We start from the raw sequence: 16,623 nt of genomic DNA, 5'->3' as shown, positions 1-16,623 counted from the left end.
TATGTACATCACTTTGGGTAGTATGGACATCTTAACAATATTCTTCCAATTCATGAACATGAGAGGGCTTTCCACCTTTTTTTTTTTTTTCCAGTTGTAGATGGACACAGTACCTTTATTTTATTTATTATTTTTATGTGGTGCTGAGGATCAAAAAAACCCAGTGCCTCACATGTGCTAGTCAATTGCTCTACCATTGAGCCACAACTGCAGTCCAACTTTCTACCTTTTAATGTCTTAATTTTCTTTTTTTTAATATTTATTTTTTAATACCTTTGTTTTTATTTATTTATTATTATGTGGTGCTGAGGTCGAGCGCTCTACCACTAAGCCACAACCCCAGCCCCTTCATTTTCTTTTTTTAGTATTTTGTGATTTTCATTGTAGAGGTTATTCACATTCTTAGGTTAAGTTTAATCCTAAGTATATTATTTGTTTATTAATTGTGGCTATTGTTAACAGGATTGCTTTCATGATTTTTCTGAACCAATTCATTATTGTTGTATACAAAAGCCACTGATCCCCCCCTCCCCCCCAATCAGGGATTGAACTCAGGTCACTTGACCACTGAGCCACATCCCCAGCCCTATTTTGTGTTTTTATTCAGAGACAGGGTCTCATTGAGTTGCTTACCATCTCACTTTTGCCTGAGGCTGGCTTTGAACTCACGGTTTACAGGCGTGCACTACACCATGCCCAGCTAAGCCTCCAATTTTTTTTTTTTTAACATTTACTTTTTAGTTGTAGTTGGACACATACTTTTATTTTTATTTATTTATTTTTATTTGGTGCTGAGGATCAAATCCAGGGCCTTGCACATGCTAGGCTAGCACTCTATCGCTGAGCCACAACCCCAGCCCAGCCACTGATTTTTTTATGTTAGTTTTGTATCCTGATACTTTTCCTGGATTTGTTTATCAGTTTTAATAGTCTTTTGCAGAATCTTTAGGATTTTCTATGTATAGAGTCATATCTGCTAAATAGGGATAATTAGACTTGCTCCTGTTTATTTGCTTTTTATTTCTTTCTTAATTGCTCTAAAACTTCTAGTTTTATGCTGAATAAGAGCAGTGAGAATGGACACTGAAATGCTTGCAGTTTTTTCCCATTTAGTTATGTTTGCTGTGTGGATTTGTCTATAGCTTTTATTATGTTGAGGTATGACCCTCTTATGCCTAATTTTTTTCATCCCTTATCATGAAAGGATGTTGAACTTTATCAAATGTGGTTTCTGCATCTATTGGAATGATCATCTGACCTTTAATCCTTCATTTTACTTATGTAATGTGTTACTTTTGTTGATTTGCAAATATTGAACCATCCATCCTTGTATCCTTAGAATAAAACTAAAATAGTCTTGGCTATTGTGTGATCTTTTTGATGTGCTGTTAAATTCAATTTGCAAATATTTTGTTAAGGATTTCTGCATCTATATTCATGAGGAACATTGGTGTGTGTGTGTGTGTGTGTGTGTGTGTGTCCTTGTTAGGTTTTAGTACCTCAGAATTAGTTCAAAAGCATTTATTCCCTTTCAATTCTATGGAATAGTTAGCATTAGTGTCAGCTCCTCTTAAAAGATTTCATAAAATTCACACGTGAAGCCATTCAGTTCTGAACTTTTCTTTGGAGACTTTTTTTTTTAATTGATTCAGTTTCATTATTTGTTATTGATTTATTCAGGTTTTTTTCTATCCTCCTGGTTCAATTTTGGTAGATCATGTAAGTCCAGAAACTCATCCATTTCTTCTAGATTTTCCAGTCTGTTAACATCTAGTTTCTAGGGCTGGGGATGTGGCTCAAGCGGTAGCGTGCTCACCTGTCATGCGTGCAGCCTAGGTTCGATCCTCAGCACCACATACAAATAAAGATGTTGTGTCCGCCGAGAACTAAAAAAAATAAATAAATATTAAAAATTCTCTCTCTCTCTCTAAAAAAAAAAAGAATGTGTATTAAAAAAAAACAAACATCTAGTTTCTCAAAAATAATTCTTTATGGTCTTTTGAATTTCTGTAGTCATAGTGTCTCTTTTTTAATCTCTCATTTTATTTTTTGGGTCTTCTTTCTCTCTCAGGCTATTTAAAGATTTGCCAATTTTATCTATATTTTCCAAGAACCAATTCTATTTATTTTTAATTTCTTTTAGTTGTAGATGTACAAAATACCTTTATTTTATTGTTTTTATGTGTTGCTGGGGATCGAACCCAGTGCCTCACACATGCTAGGCAAGCGCTCTACCACTGAGCCACAACCCTGACCCTCTATTTTTTTTTTAATGTGGGCATTCATTGCTATAATCATTCTTATAATACTGTTTTATTGCTATGAACATTCTCATAATACTGTTTTTACTGTATTCCAGAGGTTTTGGTATGTTGTGTTTCCATTTTCATTTGTTTTAAGGAATTTTTCCATCTGTCTTCTTTTTTAAAAAAAAAATATTTATTTTTTAGTTGTAGTTGGACACAATGCTTTTATTTTTTTATTATTTTTTTATGTGGTGCTGAGTATCGAACCCAGGGCCTCGCACGTGCTGGGCGAGCGCTCTACCACTAAGCCACAACCCCAGCCCTCCATCTCTCTTCTAACTTCCTCAGTGACCCACTGTTCAAAAGTACGTTGTTCAAAGCTATATAAATTTGTATAAAGTTTCTCTTGCTGTTGACTTCTAATTTCAATTTATTGTAATCAGAAAAGATATAATATGATGTTAATTTTTAAAAAAATTGTTAAGACTTGTTTTGTGGTCTCATAATATATGGTCTGTTCTAGAAAAAGTTTCACACATTGATGAAAAGAATGTGTATTCTACAGGTACTAGATAGCATGCTCTATAATTGTCTGTTAAGTCCATTTGATCTACTTTGTAGTTTAGTTCTGACATTTCTTTGTTGGTTTTTTGGGGGGGGGGGGTTTTCTGGATGATCTATTCATTGGGGACAGGGGGTATTGAAATGTCTAACTTTTATTGTATTGGAACCTATCTCTCCCTAATAGTGTTTGTTTTATAAAATCAGATATTTCAATATTAGATAGATAGACGTATAGATAAATTGCTTATTTTGGCACTGGTGATTAAACCCAGGGACATTTTATCACTGAGCTACATCCCCAGATCTTTTTATTTCTATTTTGAGAAAGCGTCTCTATAAGTTGTTGAAGGTTTCACTAAATTGCTGAGGCTGTCCTTGAACTTGCAATCATCCTGCCTCAGCCTCCCCAATTGCTGAGATTATAGACATAAATGCACGTAGATTTATAATTTTTAATCTTCTTTTTTTTTTTTTTTTAAAGAGAGAGAGAGAATTTTAATATTTATTTTTTAGTTATCGGCGGACACAACATCTTTGTATGTGGTGCTGAGGATCGAACCCGGGCCTCACGCATGCCAGGCAAGCGCGCTACCGTTTGAGCCACATCCCAGTCCTAATCTTGATGAATTGCTCTCTCCATCATTATATAGCAACCTTCTTTGTCTTTTCTTACTGTTTCTTCTTTTGAAGTCCATTTTTTAAAATACAACTGTAGCTTCTCCTGCTTGCTTTAGGATTCTATTTGCTTGAAAGATCCTTTTTTATTCTTTCATTTTCAGACTGTGTATCCTTACCAGAGAGCTAACTTTCTGGTAGGCAGCTTATTGTTGGTTTTGTTTTTTAATCCGTTCAGCCAGTCTGTGTCTTCTAACTGGAAAATTAAGACCGCTTATCCTCAGAATTAATAACAGGTTTGTGCCTGTTATTTTGTTGAGTTTGTTTTGGATATTCTTTAGTTCTTTTATTCATCTTTGTGGTTTGATAGTTTACTTTTTCATAATGTTTGATTCTTTTCTATTTCTGATCTGTGTATCTACTCCTCTAGTGGGATTTATATTTTCACATGCTATCATGAAAGAAATTTCCATTTCTGGATATCAGGTTCCCTTAATCTTTCATAAGTCTGGTTTGGTGGTCACGTATTCCCTTAGTTTTTGCTTATTTTGGAAGGTCTTTATTTCTGTTTTGGTTCTGAAGGATAATCTTGCTGGGTATAGTAATTTTAGTTGATAGTAAAGTTATTTTCTTTCAGGACTTCAAATACATTATTCCATGCTCTCTTGGCAATTAGAGTTTCTGCTGAGAAATCTGTTAGTCTAATGGAATTTTCCTTAAAAGCGACTTCATATTTTTTCGTCGCAGGTTTTAAAATTCTTTGTCCTTTGACAAAGAATTGGACTGTAATATGTCATGGTAAAGATCTTTTCTGGTCATGTCTATTTGGGGTTCTCTAGGCTTCCTATACCTACATGACCAAGTCTATCCCAAGATTAGGAAGTTTCTGCTATGCTGATGATGCAGACATTTGATGTTTTAAAGATCTTGTATCTTTCTATTCTTTCGTATATTTTTAAATTTCTTTCTGAATGTGGTACTTCAAAAGACCTGTCTTCAAGCTTCAATATTCTTTTTCCGCTTAATCTAGTCCATTATTGAGGTTTTCAGCTGACCTATAGAGTTTTTCATTTCCAAGATTTCTGATTTTTTTTCTTTTTCAGAATCTCTATGTCTAGGCTGAGTTTCTCATTCATATCATGCATTGCCTTCTTACTGTCATTTTCTCTTGAATCTCATTTAACTTTTTTTTTAATTCTTTTGAAATTTATCAGGCATTTCATCCACTTTGATATCTTTGGAATCTATTACTAGACAGTTATGAACATCAGGAGGTGTCACTTTACCTTGTTTTTTTAACATTTCTTGGGTTCCCATATTGACTTTTGTACATCTGATGAAATGTGTGTATTCTCTGCTTTTTATGGGATAGCCTTGTTAGTAAGCAGATTTTTCCTAAAGGTGTGTCTTGGAGTATTAGTTTGTTATGCAGTTTTGAGTTTCTTTCTAGGTCATAGTGTAATCTCCCTGTAGTTTTATTTTTATTATAGTTTTGGACTATGCTTAGTACATTTGGGCACAACACTTACATATCGGAGTTGAGAGAACCACTGTCTCTGCAGGTCATGCAGGAGTGAAGACACTAGCATTTAGACAGGTGTGGTGTAGATAGCAGAGTATGTGAGGTGCACCCTGTATAATTTCTTCAGTGGGAGTAGTAACCTCTTTCAGATGATAGGGATTTCCTCAGGCACCTCTGAAGTTGTTTCTCCTACTCAGAAAGGTGTCTGGTATTGGCTGCTCCAGTAGAAATGAGGGACATTGAGCATTTGTCCTCTGATCAGGCCCTGGTGCAGGTCCAGGTGCTTTACATAGAGAGGTAGGGACAAGAATTACAGCACCCCACCACCAGAGGCACTACTCAGTCTTGTAGCAGTTAATGAGTAGACAAAGTGTGGGGGTGACCAGTGCAGGGAATCTGCACAGGGCAGATGCAGAAAGAAAACTTGGATTAGTCCTCTCTGCTACTACTCTGGTCATGCCAGTCCAGGAACTGGACCTCAGAGACTCCCTACAGGGAAGTTTTAAATTGTTTCTTTTTCCTCTGAAGTTTTGATAATTTCAGTTTCTGAAATAAACAATAAATTAACAGGAGAAAAAGAACACATTTACTGTTATGCAGAAGTTTAGAAACATACATAAAATATGACCAGGTGATTGAAGCTTAAATCTTGCATTACACAAAGGATTAGGGATTTAGGGTTCCCAGAACAGGTTGGATGGCAATACAACCCGTAAGATGTTCAGGAGAAGAACTGCATGGCCATCAAAAACTTGTCTTGTGATGTAGACAAAGTTTCCTAGGAATAGCCCTCAAAAACTGCCTGTGGCCACGTGTCAGACCCCCCAGTCTCCTTTCTATGAAAAGATCTTTCCTAAGCAGATGTGGATATCTTAGAGAAAGCCTCTTTTTTAGTTTTTCTGCGGACACAACATCTTTGTTTGTATGTGATGCTGAGGATGGAACCCGGGCCGCACGCATGCTAGGCGAGAGCGCTACCGCTTGAGCCACATCCCCAGCCCCATAGAACAGATTTTCAGAACTATTTCTGCAGTTCTCTGAATAACACAAAAGAAGTATATTTGGGGTGAGATATTTTACTCTCCCATAAAGCTTGTTACATGGATGATAGAGGTAGCCGAGGAATTTAAGTGTGGGACAGCCACTGAAGAGAACCATAGATCTGTGCATAGGGCTGCTACATGTGCTACAGAAATAAGGTAGATGCCATTCCTCCAAGTATGGACAGCCTATTTTCTGTCTCTAATGGTTGTTTTCCATGTCAGTTAGTTATATATGGATATATTTATTCAAATCTGCCCTAAATACTGTTAATTGCTTTGAATTATGATATAACCTACTTATTAACCTGAATTATTTCCAGTAATCATTAAAAATAGAAAAAAAGAGGATAATAATTAGCAATCAGATCCCTTACAGTGACTTCTATAAGGCATTTAAAAAAAATTTTTTTTTTTTAGTTATACATAGATGCAGTATCTTTATTTTGTTTATTTACTTTTATGTGGTGCTGAGGATCGAATCCAGTGCCTTACAAGTAGGAGGCAAGTGCTCTATCCCAGCCGCCAACCCATAAGGCTTTTTTTTTTGGGGGGGGGGTGTACTGGGAATTGAATTTAGGGACACTCGACCACTAAGCCACATCCCTAGCCCTATTTTGTATTTTATTTAGAGATAGGGTCTCACTGAGTTGTTTAGCACCTCACTTTTTTTTTTTAAGAGAGAGAGAGAGAGAATTTTTAATATTTATTTTTTTGTTTTTGGCGGATACAACATCTTTGTTTGTATGTGGTGCTGAGGATCGAACCCAGGCCACACACATGCCAGGCGAGCGCGCTACCGCTTGAGCCACATCCCCAGCCCCTAGCACCTCACTTTTGCTGAGGCTAGCTTTGAACTCGAGATCCTCCTGCCTCAGCCTCCCAAGCTGCTGGGATTACAGGCATGCGCTACCTTGCCCTGCTGCCCATAAGGCATTTTAAAAATATTTTAATTTGTTCCATAAGGCATTTTCATTGTAATAAATTAATTGACTGAAATCATATTCCCAGAAATAGGGTGTTTATTTTTGAAATTTAGGATCTTCAATGCAAATTTCTAGTCAGAGCATCCTGTTCATTTTGCTCTGATGTGTTTTAGTTTCGACATTTTGGAAAGAATGTACGAAACATTTAAGCTGGAAAATGATGAGGAGACTGGAGTAATTGGTAATTGCCTTCTTTTGACAGGCATCACTTGTTCTCTGTCTTTGGTTGAGACATTTTCCCAGAGGTCTCCCCCTCCCCTCCTCTCTCCCCCACCCCACCTTCCTTACCTCCTTGTGTGTGGGGGGTGGGGGTGTGGTATTGGATTAAAACCAGGATTGTTCTACCACTGAACCTCATTCCCATCCCCCCTTTTTTTCTTTCTAATTTTTTTTTTAATTTTTATTGTTGGTTGTTCAAAACATTACATAGTTCTTGATATATCATTTCACACTTTGATTCAAGTGGGTTATGAACTCCCATTTTTACCCCGTATACAGGTTGCAGAATCACATCAGTTACACATCCATTGATTTACATATTGCCATACTAGTGTCTGTTGTATTCTGCTGCCTTTCCTATCCTCTACTATCCCCCCTCCCCTCCCCTCCCCTCCCCTCCCCTCCCCTCCCCTCCCCTCCCTTCTTCTCTCTCTACCCCCTCTACTGTAAATTTTGTTTTTAATTATGGGAACAATAACAACAAAAACATCTAAAACAGAAGCTTCTAGAAGAACCATTTGTTCTTGCTGTCTTAAACATCTCTTCAAACTTAACCTTGGCCTTCTGATGGGCCTTACATTTAAGAGCAGGATCTCTGAAGACATCCTAGTCAACAACAGTTGTGTCCAAGGGGATATCCACAGAGTACCTTGTGGGCATGATATGATTGTAGTTATAAACTTTCACAAAAGACTTTATCTTTGACCTTTTGGAAGTTTTATTTTTGCCCATGGCAGGTGTCACTTTGTGGGGATAGCGATCAATTCTAGCTACCAAAGCATGGCTTTAGGGACACTCTGGTGTGCCATCATCAATGACGACAGCTTTGTGTTTAGAGTAGCGTCCAGCCAGGACCAACACCATCTTCCCAGGTTTCATGAACTTGCCCATTTCAACAGCAAGCAGCCAGGCCTACAGCAGAAAGGAAGAAAGAGCATTCTATTCTCCCTTTTTATTCTTTAAGACAGGGTCTCTCTAAGTTGCTGAGGCTGGTGTCAAACTTGTGATTCTTCTGCCTCAGCCTCTCAAATTGCAGTGATTACAGTCATATATCATTGTACCTGGAAATCTCTTCTCTCCTTTTATGAGGTTTTTACCTTCTCAAAAATATCATCTCTATTCATCAGAGGTCATAGAAGAACCAAATTATGTATATTTGTTGAGTATCTTGCTCTTTTCCAGTAATAAATTTCTCTCTTTTCTCTCAACTGAGGCAGAAAGGAAAAGTGTATAAACAGTAGGTGAACTTTCTAATGAGATTAGGACATCTAATGAAATTGTTTTGTTTTGGTTTGGTTTGGTTTTTTGGTCATTAGCCATATTAGATTCTGCAATCTGTATTTGGGGTAAAATTGGGAGTTCATAACCAACTTGAATCTAATGTATGAAATATGATATGTCAAGAGCTTTGTAATGTTTTGAACAACCAATAAAAAAAAAAGCCATATTAGAATCTATCACTCAAGGTAAATTGCTTTTTAAAGTTTAGGTGTGGGAGTTGGAGTTGGTTTTGGCTGCTGACAACAGGAAATTCAAAATGACTATGATGTAGTAAGCACACATGATATATTATCTCTAAGAAGTCTGAAAGTAGGTACTCCAAGCCTGGAATAATAACTTTATAGAGTCATCCAAAATTTGTGATTCTTCTGTCTTTTTGCTTAACTGTTCTAACCCTTGGCTTACATTTTCAAAGCTACTTTGTAGTCCAGGATGGCTGCTAGATCTTCAAGTAGGCTAGAAGAAGGAAAGGTGAAATGGTAGAAAAGATTCTCTGAGCTCTCATCTCTTTCCTTTATAAATACCTCTCCCAGCAATCTTTTACACTTTACCTGTTTCTTATTGTATAGAACTTACATGTCTAATACCTATCTTCAAGGAAGACTGGGAAATAAATTGTTCTGGAACTTTGTGGCCACATCAATATATTTGAGTTTCTGTTGCTGGTGAAGAAGGGGGGAATGGATATTGAATGGTAGCCCTTGATCTCTGCTGTAGACTATTTCTTTCTTTTTCTTTTTTTTTCATGGTAGGGGGCGATACTGGGGATTGAACATAGGGTACCTCACATGCTAGCCATTTGCCGTACCACTGAGCTACATGCCCAGCCCTGTAACCCACTTCTTTTTTTTTTTTTTAAGATATATTTTTTAGTTGTAGGTGGACACAATACCTTTACTTTGTTTATTTTTATGTGGTGCTGGGGAATGAACCTTTGTGAGGCATGCGCTCTACCACTGAGCCACAACCCCAGCCCTGTAACCTACTTTTTAAAGCAAGAATAACCAAGCAAATACTATTGTGATATCATATTAAAAGTTTTAAGGTTGAGCTTGGTGCAACATGGTGGCTCTCACCTGTAATTCTACCTACTTGAGAGGTTGAAGCAGGAGGATTGCAAGTTTAAGGTCACCTTTAGCCACGTAGCAAGACCCTGTCTCAAAATAAAAGGCTGGAGAGGTAGTTAAAAGATAGAATAACCCTGGTTTTAATCTCCTATATTACCAAAAAACAATAAATAAATAAAAGGGAGGGCACTGGGAGGAATAACAAGCCAATGTGGTAATACATGGCTGTAATTCCAGCTATTCAGGAAACTGAGGCTGAAATATGAACCCATCCTGAGCAATATACCAAAACCCCCATCTCAAAATGAATAAAGAAAAAAACCTTGGAGATGTTTTTGTGTTATAGCGACCTTTTCTTTGTAGAGGAAGTACTGTAAAGGAGTTTGAATTACAATGATTTCACTTAATTACCAAAATTTTTCTACATACAGTCAAGCTTTGACCAACCATTCTTGAGGTCTACCAGGGAATTAATTAGACTGGGGCCCTGTTGATTTTGCTTAGTTCTTCTTATTTCAGAGTTATTCCTTATTTGAATTTCAGTGAGAATGGATGTTGGGAAGCTCTTCCCTTCTTAAGCATTTGAAGCACTAATTCATAGTTTTCATTGTAGATATATGGCAGTGTATGGGAAAAATTACACCGGGCTTTTGCCATTTGGAGTGGATTTGGTATGACCCTGACTGGCGTTCACACTTGTGGCGATTACATGTTCAGTGGCCACACAGTCGTCCTAACTATGCTGAATTTCTTTGTCACTGAATGTAAGTATTTGTTTAGTGCTTCTGTGCATGTTAGATAACTAGCTACACAAGGGGCTGTAGAAAGTGTGTAAAGTCCTTTTAAGAAGGAGCAAAACAGCATCACCTAAGAAATGTGTGACTGTAAGCACTGGAGGGAATGCTTTTTAAAATGATCTTTCTGTCCTTTTCCTAGATACACCAAGAAGCTGGAATTTCTTGCACACTTTATCCTGGGTTCTCAACCTCTTCGGAATCTTCTTCATCTTGGCTGCCCATGAACATTATTCCATTGATGTGTTTATTGCCTTTTATATCACAACAAGACTCTTTTTGTACTATCATACTCTGGCCAATACCAGAGCATATCAGCAAAGTAGGAGAGCAAGAATTTGGTTTCCCATGTTTTCTTTTTTTGAATGCAACGTTAATGGCACAGTACCTAATGAATATTGTTGGCCATTTTCAAAACCAGCAATAATGAAAAGACTAATTGGATGAAGACTGTATCTTTGTAATGAGTTTGTGATTAAATATACAGTAGTTGTTGAAAATGAATAACTTTGCTTTCTTCCTCTAGGTTGTTCCTGGATGTGTTGCATTTTGGCTTATATGTTGGTAGAGTTTCCTGTTTTGAGCAAGGCTATGATTATAAATAACAAGAAAAAACAATCAAGAGTTCTTACTTACCTGTTTGAACAGAAAGATTAAATAGAATTTTCTGCCCCTCCACTTTAGGGGGAGACCCACTGTTTAACTGGAGTCAGGCTGTTACCCTTACCTGTTGAGTATTTGCCTTATTGAACATAAGCAAATCAACTTAGGTAGTCACCTGGTTGAAAGATTTTTATTTATTTTCAGTAGGACTCTAGTTGAGAAATAATATTTTTAAGCTTCTTATTACCTTCTAAAGGAAAACACTACCAAGTAAGCAATATTTGTTCTTTGAACTAATTCCTTTGTTAGTCTGGAAAGTGATTTGTTTTACTGATAAATCACTTTTTGCCTTCTGAACTATAATTAAGAAAAGTACACTGAGTTATACCAGCATGCCTGAAACGAGGAGAATGAAAGGGGCCATATAAGAGATGACAGAGAACTGATGTGGATGTCATTGGCCTTCTTATTAATGCAGAAATAGGGCTCTATTTTTCACCAAAGATTAAACAAAAGATGCAGTTCCTATTTTGTTCTGAGGGTTTAATATGAACATCAGTGAGTATTCATGAGGAGAAAATGGCTGTATTTATAAATGTAAATGTGGCATAATTTTAATGATATGGGTATCTGGAATAACTTTATGCTATAAATGTTAGTAGATGACAGCCCAATTTAATGCTTTTTAAATGATATATTTAATAAGCGAAATAGGAGTGTTTTATCAGATGTTAAAGTTCTTACGTCAGTAAATAGGGAAGTATGCATGCAAAGATTTTTTTTTCTTTGAAAAGAAATTTATAACAGATTGTAGATATAGTGTTAACCTTAATTTCTCATTCTTGGCCATCAGAAGGTAAATAGTCTGAGACATATTTGCATACAAAAAAAATACTTTGTTGGTTTTTATTTTTTAAAATAATTGTGTATATACATTCTTTCTATATAGTCTTAATTTGGCAGTGAGGAAATGATATACTTAGCTGCTGTTTACAACACTAAAAATTTAGTACTTAAGTAATTTCACCTCTGTGATAACATTTGTCACTTTATTTTTAATGATTTTATATAGTAGTTATGACAGTAGCATGCTGTAGAAGTGGAAATTGACCCCTAACTGATTAACTTAGTTACTTAGAATATTAATTATATAGTTTTTACATTCCATTAAAAAAAAAAAAGGAGTTAGAAAAGGTGCTAACATACTAAAGTCTAAAATTAGGCCATAGCAAAAGCCTGCCACTTCCTTATCTAAGTGAAATATTTTATTTTTGCACTTTGAGTCATAGTCCCACCCCTGTATAAGCTACAGAAGAGTCTGGATGAATTGTATAGGGAAAAACTACATGAATAAGTTTCCATCAGTGCTGAATAACCCCAATTTGAGTCTTTTGTACATTGTTTATTTCTCATTTGAGAAATGACATGTCAACTAATTTTCTTATGCTTTTAAATCTTGCACTTCAGAATCTTACAATATCTTCAATTGTTGATTCTGTTACATGCTAGGAACAAAAATGCCAAGGTAGTAGAGCACTTGCCTAGCATGTATGGGGGGCCCTGGGTTTGATCCCCAGTACAGGTGTGGGGGAAATGTCTTACCTAAAGAATTATTGCATAAGCTAATGAAGGAAAGATACTTATTGAAACTCTTTGACCTTTGACATCAAAAGATATGTAACTGCCATTTTTTTCTAAATGACAGAACAGGACTAAATTTAACAAGGAAGGAACTTATGTTGACTTTGGGAAAATATATTTTTTTAATGTGGCACACCTAATTTTAAAATGTTAAATAGCTTATTAATGACAAATGCCCTAACATCAATCTTCTTTCCTTCATATGGATTTTATTGTAGAACAAAGTAGAAATATAGCTGCCACTAACTTTGCAGAGCTATTGACCTTGAGAGTACCTAACAACAGGCTGCCATGAGGATTGTAAAATAACATTTCAGCCTTGTGATTACTCGTATCTGTTTTGAGAAGAAGGTAAGCTAGATTTATAATTTATTGTTTTAACTGTTACAAGGCAGTGTTTACATAAATTAATCACTTCCAAGTCTCTGTTTGGAAAACTTTGAGACAAAATTATTTTTAGTTTTTCTGAAACACAAAAGTACATATTTTAGTTGTTTTTTGTTTTGTCCAGAAATTTCCAGGTTTTTGTCTTTATACGTTTTTTTTTTTTTTTTCTTGTCAAAATCTTAACTAGTGAAGATGGAATTTATGTTTACAATTTGGGTATGTATATGGCTGCATGGAGAAGCCACATGCCTTAGGTTTACCTTTTATTTTGACTTTGTACTTGGTTCCACAGTTGCAGACTTGTGAAAAGCTTGCATCCTTGAGAGCATAGTAGAGAAGGAACCAAAAAGGTTTTGGCTTTGGGGGATGCAAATGGAGGTTATGTTGAAAGTCCCTGATGCATTTTCTACATTCTTGGGTACAATGTTGCCCTTTTCTCTTTTCTCCCTTCCCTACCCTTACTTTCCTTTCTCTCCATTCTTTCCTTTCTTTCTTTTTTTAAAGACCACAGTAGGGTAGTGTACTGAAAGATAACTGAAGATAATAGGGAGTCAGAGGTTTTGAAAGAAGGCAAGTTTATGGTTAATCAGGTAATTTCGGGGGGAAGCCTTTTTGGGCTGTGCTTCTGGATTCTCAACATGACTGTCCTTCCATAGTTCTCTCAGACCAGAATTGCCAAGGCAAAAATTCAACTTATACATGCTGGCTTATTTATTGCTATCCTTCTAAATCTGAAAGCAGTAAGCTAAGCCTTAGAACCAGTAAGTTAAATAAATGTGGGCTGTTCCCCACAAAAGAAAACTCCATGGCCCAGAGAGCTACTGGATAGCATTACCCTTGACTCTTTGAGTGGTAATCTGCCCTACTGTATACCTATCTAAGTATTAGGACTAAGAATTTCAAAAATCCTATAATTTGTACAGAGGGAACAGAGGAGCCAAATCCTATTAAAGCTAATAAGAGACAATCTATGCTGGGAATATCTGTTTAGAAAGTGTTACTTATACTTCACCAACTCATACAACTCTGCCCTGCTTTGACTGTGTTCAGCAGAAGGCATTTTTATCATTAATTTTAAGGATCCTAGATCCAAAATGCTTATGAATGTTAACCATATTTTTTTTAAGTTCTCTGATTTACTAAGTTTATTTTTTGAGAGTCTTTTTGCAGATTGACATCATCCCATACTGTAAGTAATTTATACTGTAGTCATTTCTCAGTTAAGGTATTCAGGCATTTGAGACAAAGAAAACTCTATTTTAGAACAGTCCATACTTTCTAAGCAATATTGGTTGTGTTTTAAACAGTTTCAAAGCCAACAAAGCAAGATAGTTTTAATGCAGCTTTACTTGGCAGTTTAAAGAGTTCATATTTGTAAAAAATTTAGTCTGAATACACCATACCTCCGTAGCTGTAAAATAACATCAATGGTCAGAATGCTTCAGGGGACCAGTGAAAATGGAAAGTGGTAGAGGTGATTTGTTGTTTGTTCCCTCTCTGTCTTTGAGTGGCTTTGAATGACTAAAATTAGTGTGGAAGTAGGTTTTGGTCCCCATCTCACCTTAACCAGATAAATGCCTCTAATTTTAAATAACTAATATGATATTACTTTGTCAAGTTCAATGCAAATATCTGTGAAATCTATAAGCCATTATTTCAGTTACCAATAAGTTAGTTTTTAGAATACATTCTACTCTGAATTAACCAAAGGACTTTTTATTCACTGTACTTCATGTCTCAAAGTAAGGAAGTTTTTGCTTGATAAGAGAGTAGAAAGAACACTGTCAGTTTCATTGTTATTTCAAATCTGTTTCAGTCTGAACTACTGGGTTGTGGCAAGAACTGAACATAGCCAAGTGATAGTATCAGGTAGTAATGCCATCTTAAAATGACTAATTTTGATAATTTTTCATTCAGAGAATCTGAATTATTAGGACAATGAAGTATTTCTGATATGGATCAAAAGAAGTGAACTCAGTGGGTGAAGCAATGTTAGCCTGGACTAAAGTGGGTATGTTTAGTTTTGAGAATTCTACCTAAGTCTCCCTGTCCACAGAGAAACTAGTATTACTTGAAGATGTGAAAGTTCCTGTGGTAGCCATACCTTGAAGCACAGTATTGTATATAAGTAAATATCTTGATTCTAAATTAAATCCAGATTTAACTAATATATATTATTTTATATCTTTGTTGTATTAAAATGTTTGAAAATACTAAAAATAAAACATTTGAAAGTTGAATTGCAGTTTCTTATTTAAAGGTCTTTACATTATTAATGCAACATATCTTATTTATATGGTGAATTTTAAGTTTCACAATAATTGAGCTCTAAAATCTGTAGAATCTAATCCTTGGCATTTACTTATTCTTGGTTATCCATTAGATAAGTAATTTTTCCTTTTCATTTTCTTTTCTGTAAACTGGTGAAGAAAAGTGATCTTTCTACAAGTATTAGAATAAGTTATAGATTAAGAAATTGAAGGCTAGGGATATAGCTTAGTGGTAGAGTATTTGCCAAACATTTGCCTAGCATTTGTGAGGGCCTCCCAGCACCACAAAAGGAGGGGTGGTGGGCTTGGGATGTGGCTCAAGTGGTAGCGCAATCGCCTGGCATGCGTGAGGCACTGGGTTCGATCCTCAGCACTACATAAAAATAAAATAAAGATATTGTCTCCACCTAAAACTAAAAAATAAACATTTAAAAAAAAAAAAAAAAAGGAGGGGTGGTGGCAAACACATTTAAGTTATTTTTATTCCCAAACACATTTAAGTTGTTTTTTGTTTGTTTTTGCAAACAAACAAACAAAACAAACTGGTTTTGCAGTGCTGAGAGTAGATCCCAGGGCCTTGTACATACTAAGCAAGTGCTTTACCACTGAGATTCATTTCCAGCCCCTAGAGTTGTTTGTTTAGATTTTTTTTAATGTACACATGTTATGTGGTGCTGATGATGGAACCTAGGGCCTTGCACATACTAGGTAAGCGTTCTACCTCTGAGCCACAATCCCAGCCCTGAACCTGTCTTCTTGATTACCTCAGTAGCACTAGCCCCAGCTGGTCTTTCTTGGGAATTCAGGAAAGAATAGTCCAGAACAGATGGAGAGTCACCTTGGTAGAATGGAAAATGCACTGTCTTTAGATTCTGAGGACCTGGGTACGAGTTATACTCTGCTGCTAATTAAATCAGGTTTTTCCAGTTCTTAACTGCTTGTGTTAAGCAGAGAATAGGGAAGCCTAACTAAAAGGTTATATTAAGGGCAAGATTGTTGGGCTGGGGATGTGGCTCAAGCGGTAGCACGCTCGCCTGGCATGCGTGCGGCCCGGGTTCGATTCTCAGCACCACATACAAACAAAGATGTTGTGTCCTCTGATAACTAAAAAAAATAAATAAATAAAAAATTCTCTCTCTCAAAAAAAAAGGGGGGGGGGGCAAGATTGTTAACGTACTGTAGTTTTGCTAGCCCAGTACATAATACATAACTGTTGAAATATTATTTGAATTTAGGTCAATAAAATGAAGCCATGTCCTAGAGAGTTAGTAAACTAGCTGGAAGATGTCATAAAAAGATAAAGAATAATATTCTTTAGTGGGACAGATCAGTAGTTTTATGGGTTTTTAAATATTATTTTTATTTTTAAAAAAGATTTAAATTTTTTG

General features: G+C 36.0%; 1 protein-coding gene and 1 pseudogene across 3 annotated transcripts in view; one reads left to right on the top strand and one right to left on the bottom strand.

The window, feature by feature from the left end:
- The window catches only part of Samd8 (sterile alpha motif domain containing 8), a 58,593-nt gene extending 43,388 nt beyond the window's left edge, over nucleotides 1–15,205 (top strand). For 2 of the 3 annotated variants that reach the window (XM_027931278.2, XM_027931279.2), the window contains exons 5-6: nucleotides 10,154–10,304; nucleotides 10,477–15,205. In XM_027931278.2, coding sequence (XP_027787079.2) covers nucleotides 10,154–10,304; nucleotides 10,477–10,781 — 456 coding nt within the window. In that variant the 3' untranslated portion in view covers nucleotides 10,782–15,205. The remainder of the gene's footprint in view (nucleotides 1–10,153; nucleotides 10,305–10,476) is intronic. The other variant, XM_071611143.1, reaches the window with a different exon arrangement.
- Nucleotides 7,683–8,083, bottom strand: LOC114089435 (large ribosomal subunit protein eL27-like; annotated as a pseudogene).
- Nucleotides 15,206–16,623: the final 1,418 nt, after the last annotated feature.

This window comes from Marmota flaviventris, chromosome 4 (assembly GCF_047511675.1).
Source record: "Marmota flaviventris isolate mMarFla1 chromosome 4, mMarFla1.hap1, whole genome shotgun sequence".
NCBI lineage: Eukaryota > Metazoa > Chordata > Mammalia > Rodentia > Sciuridae > Marmota > Marmota flaviventris.
The sequence above is the reverse complement of the archived record's forward strand: the minus strand, read 5'-3'. Positions and strand labels throughout refer to the sequence as shown.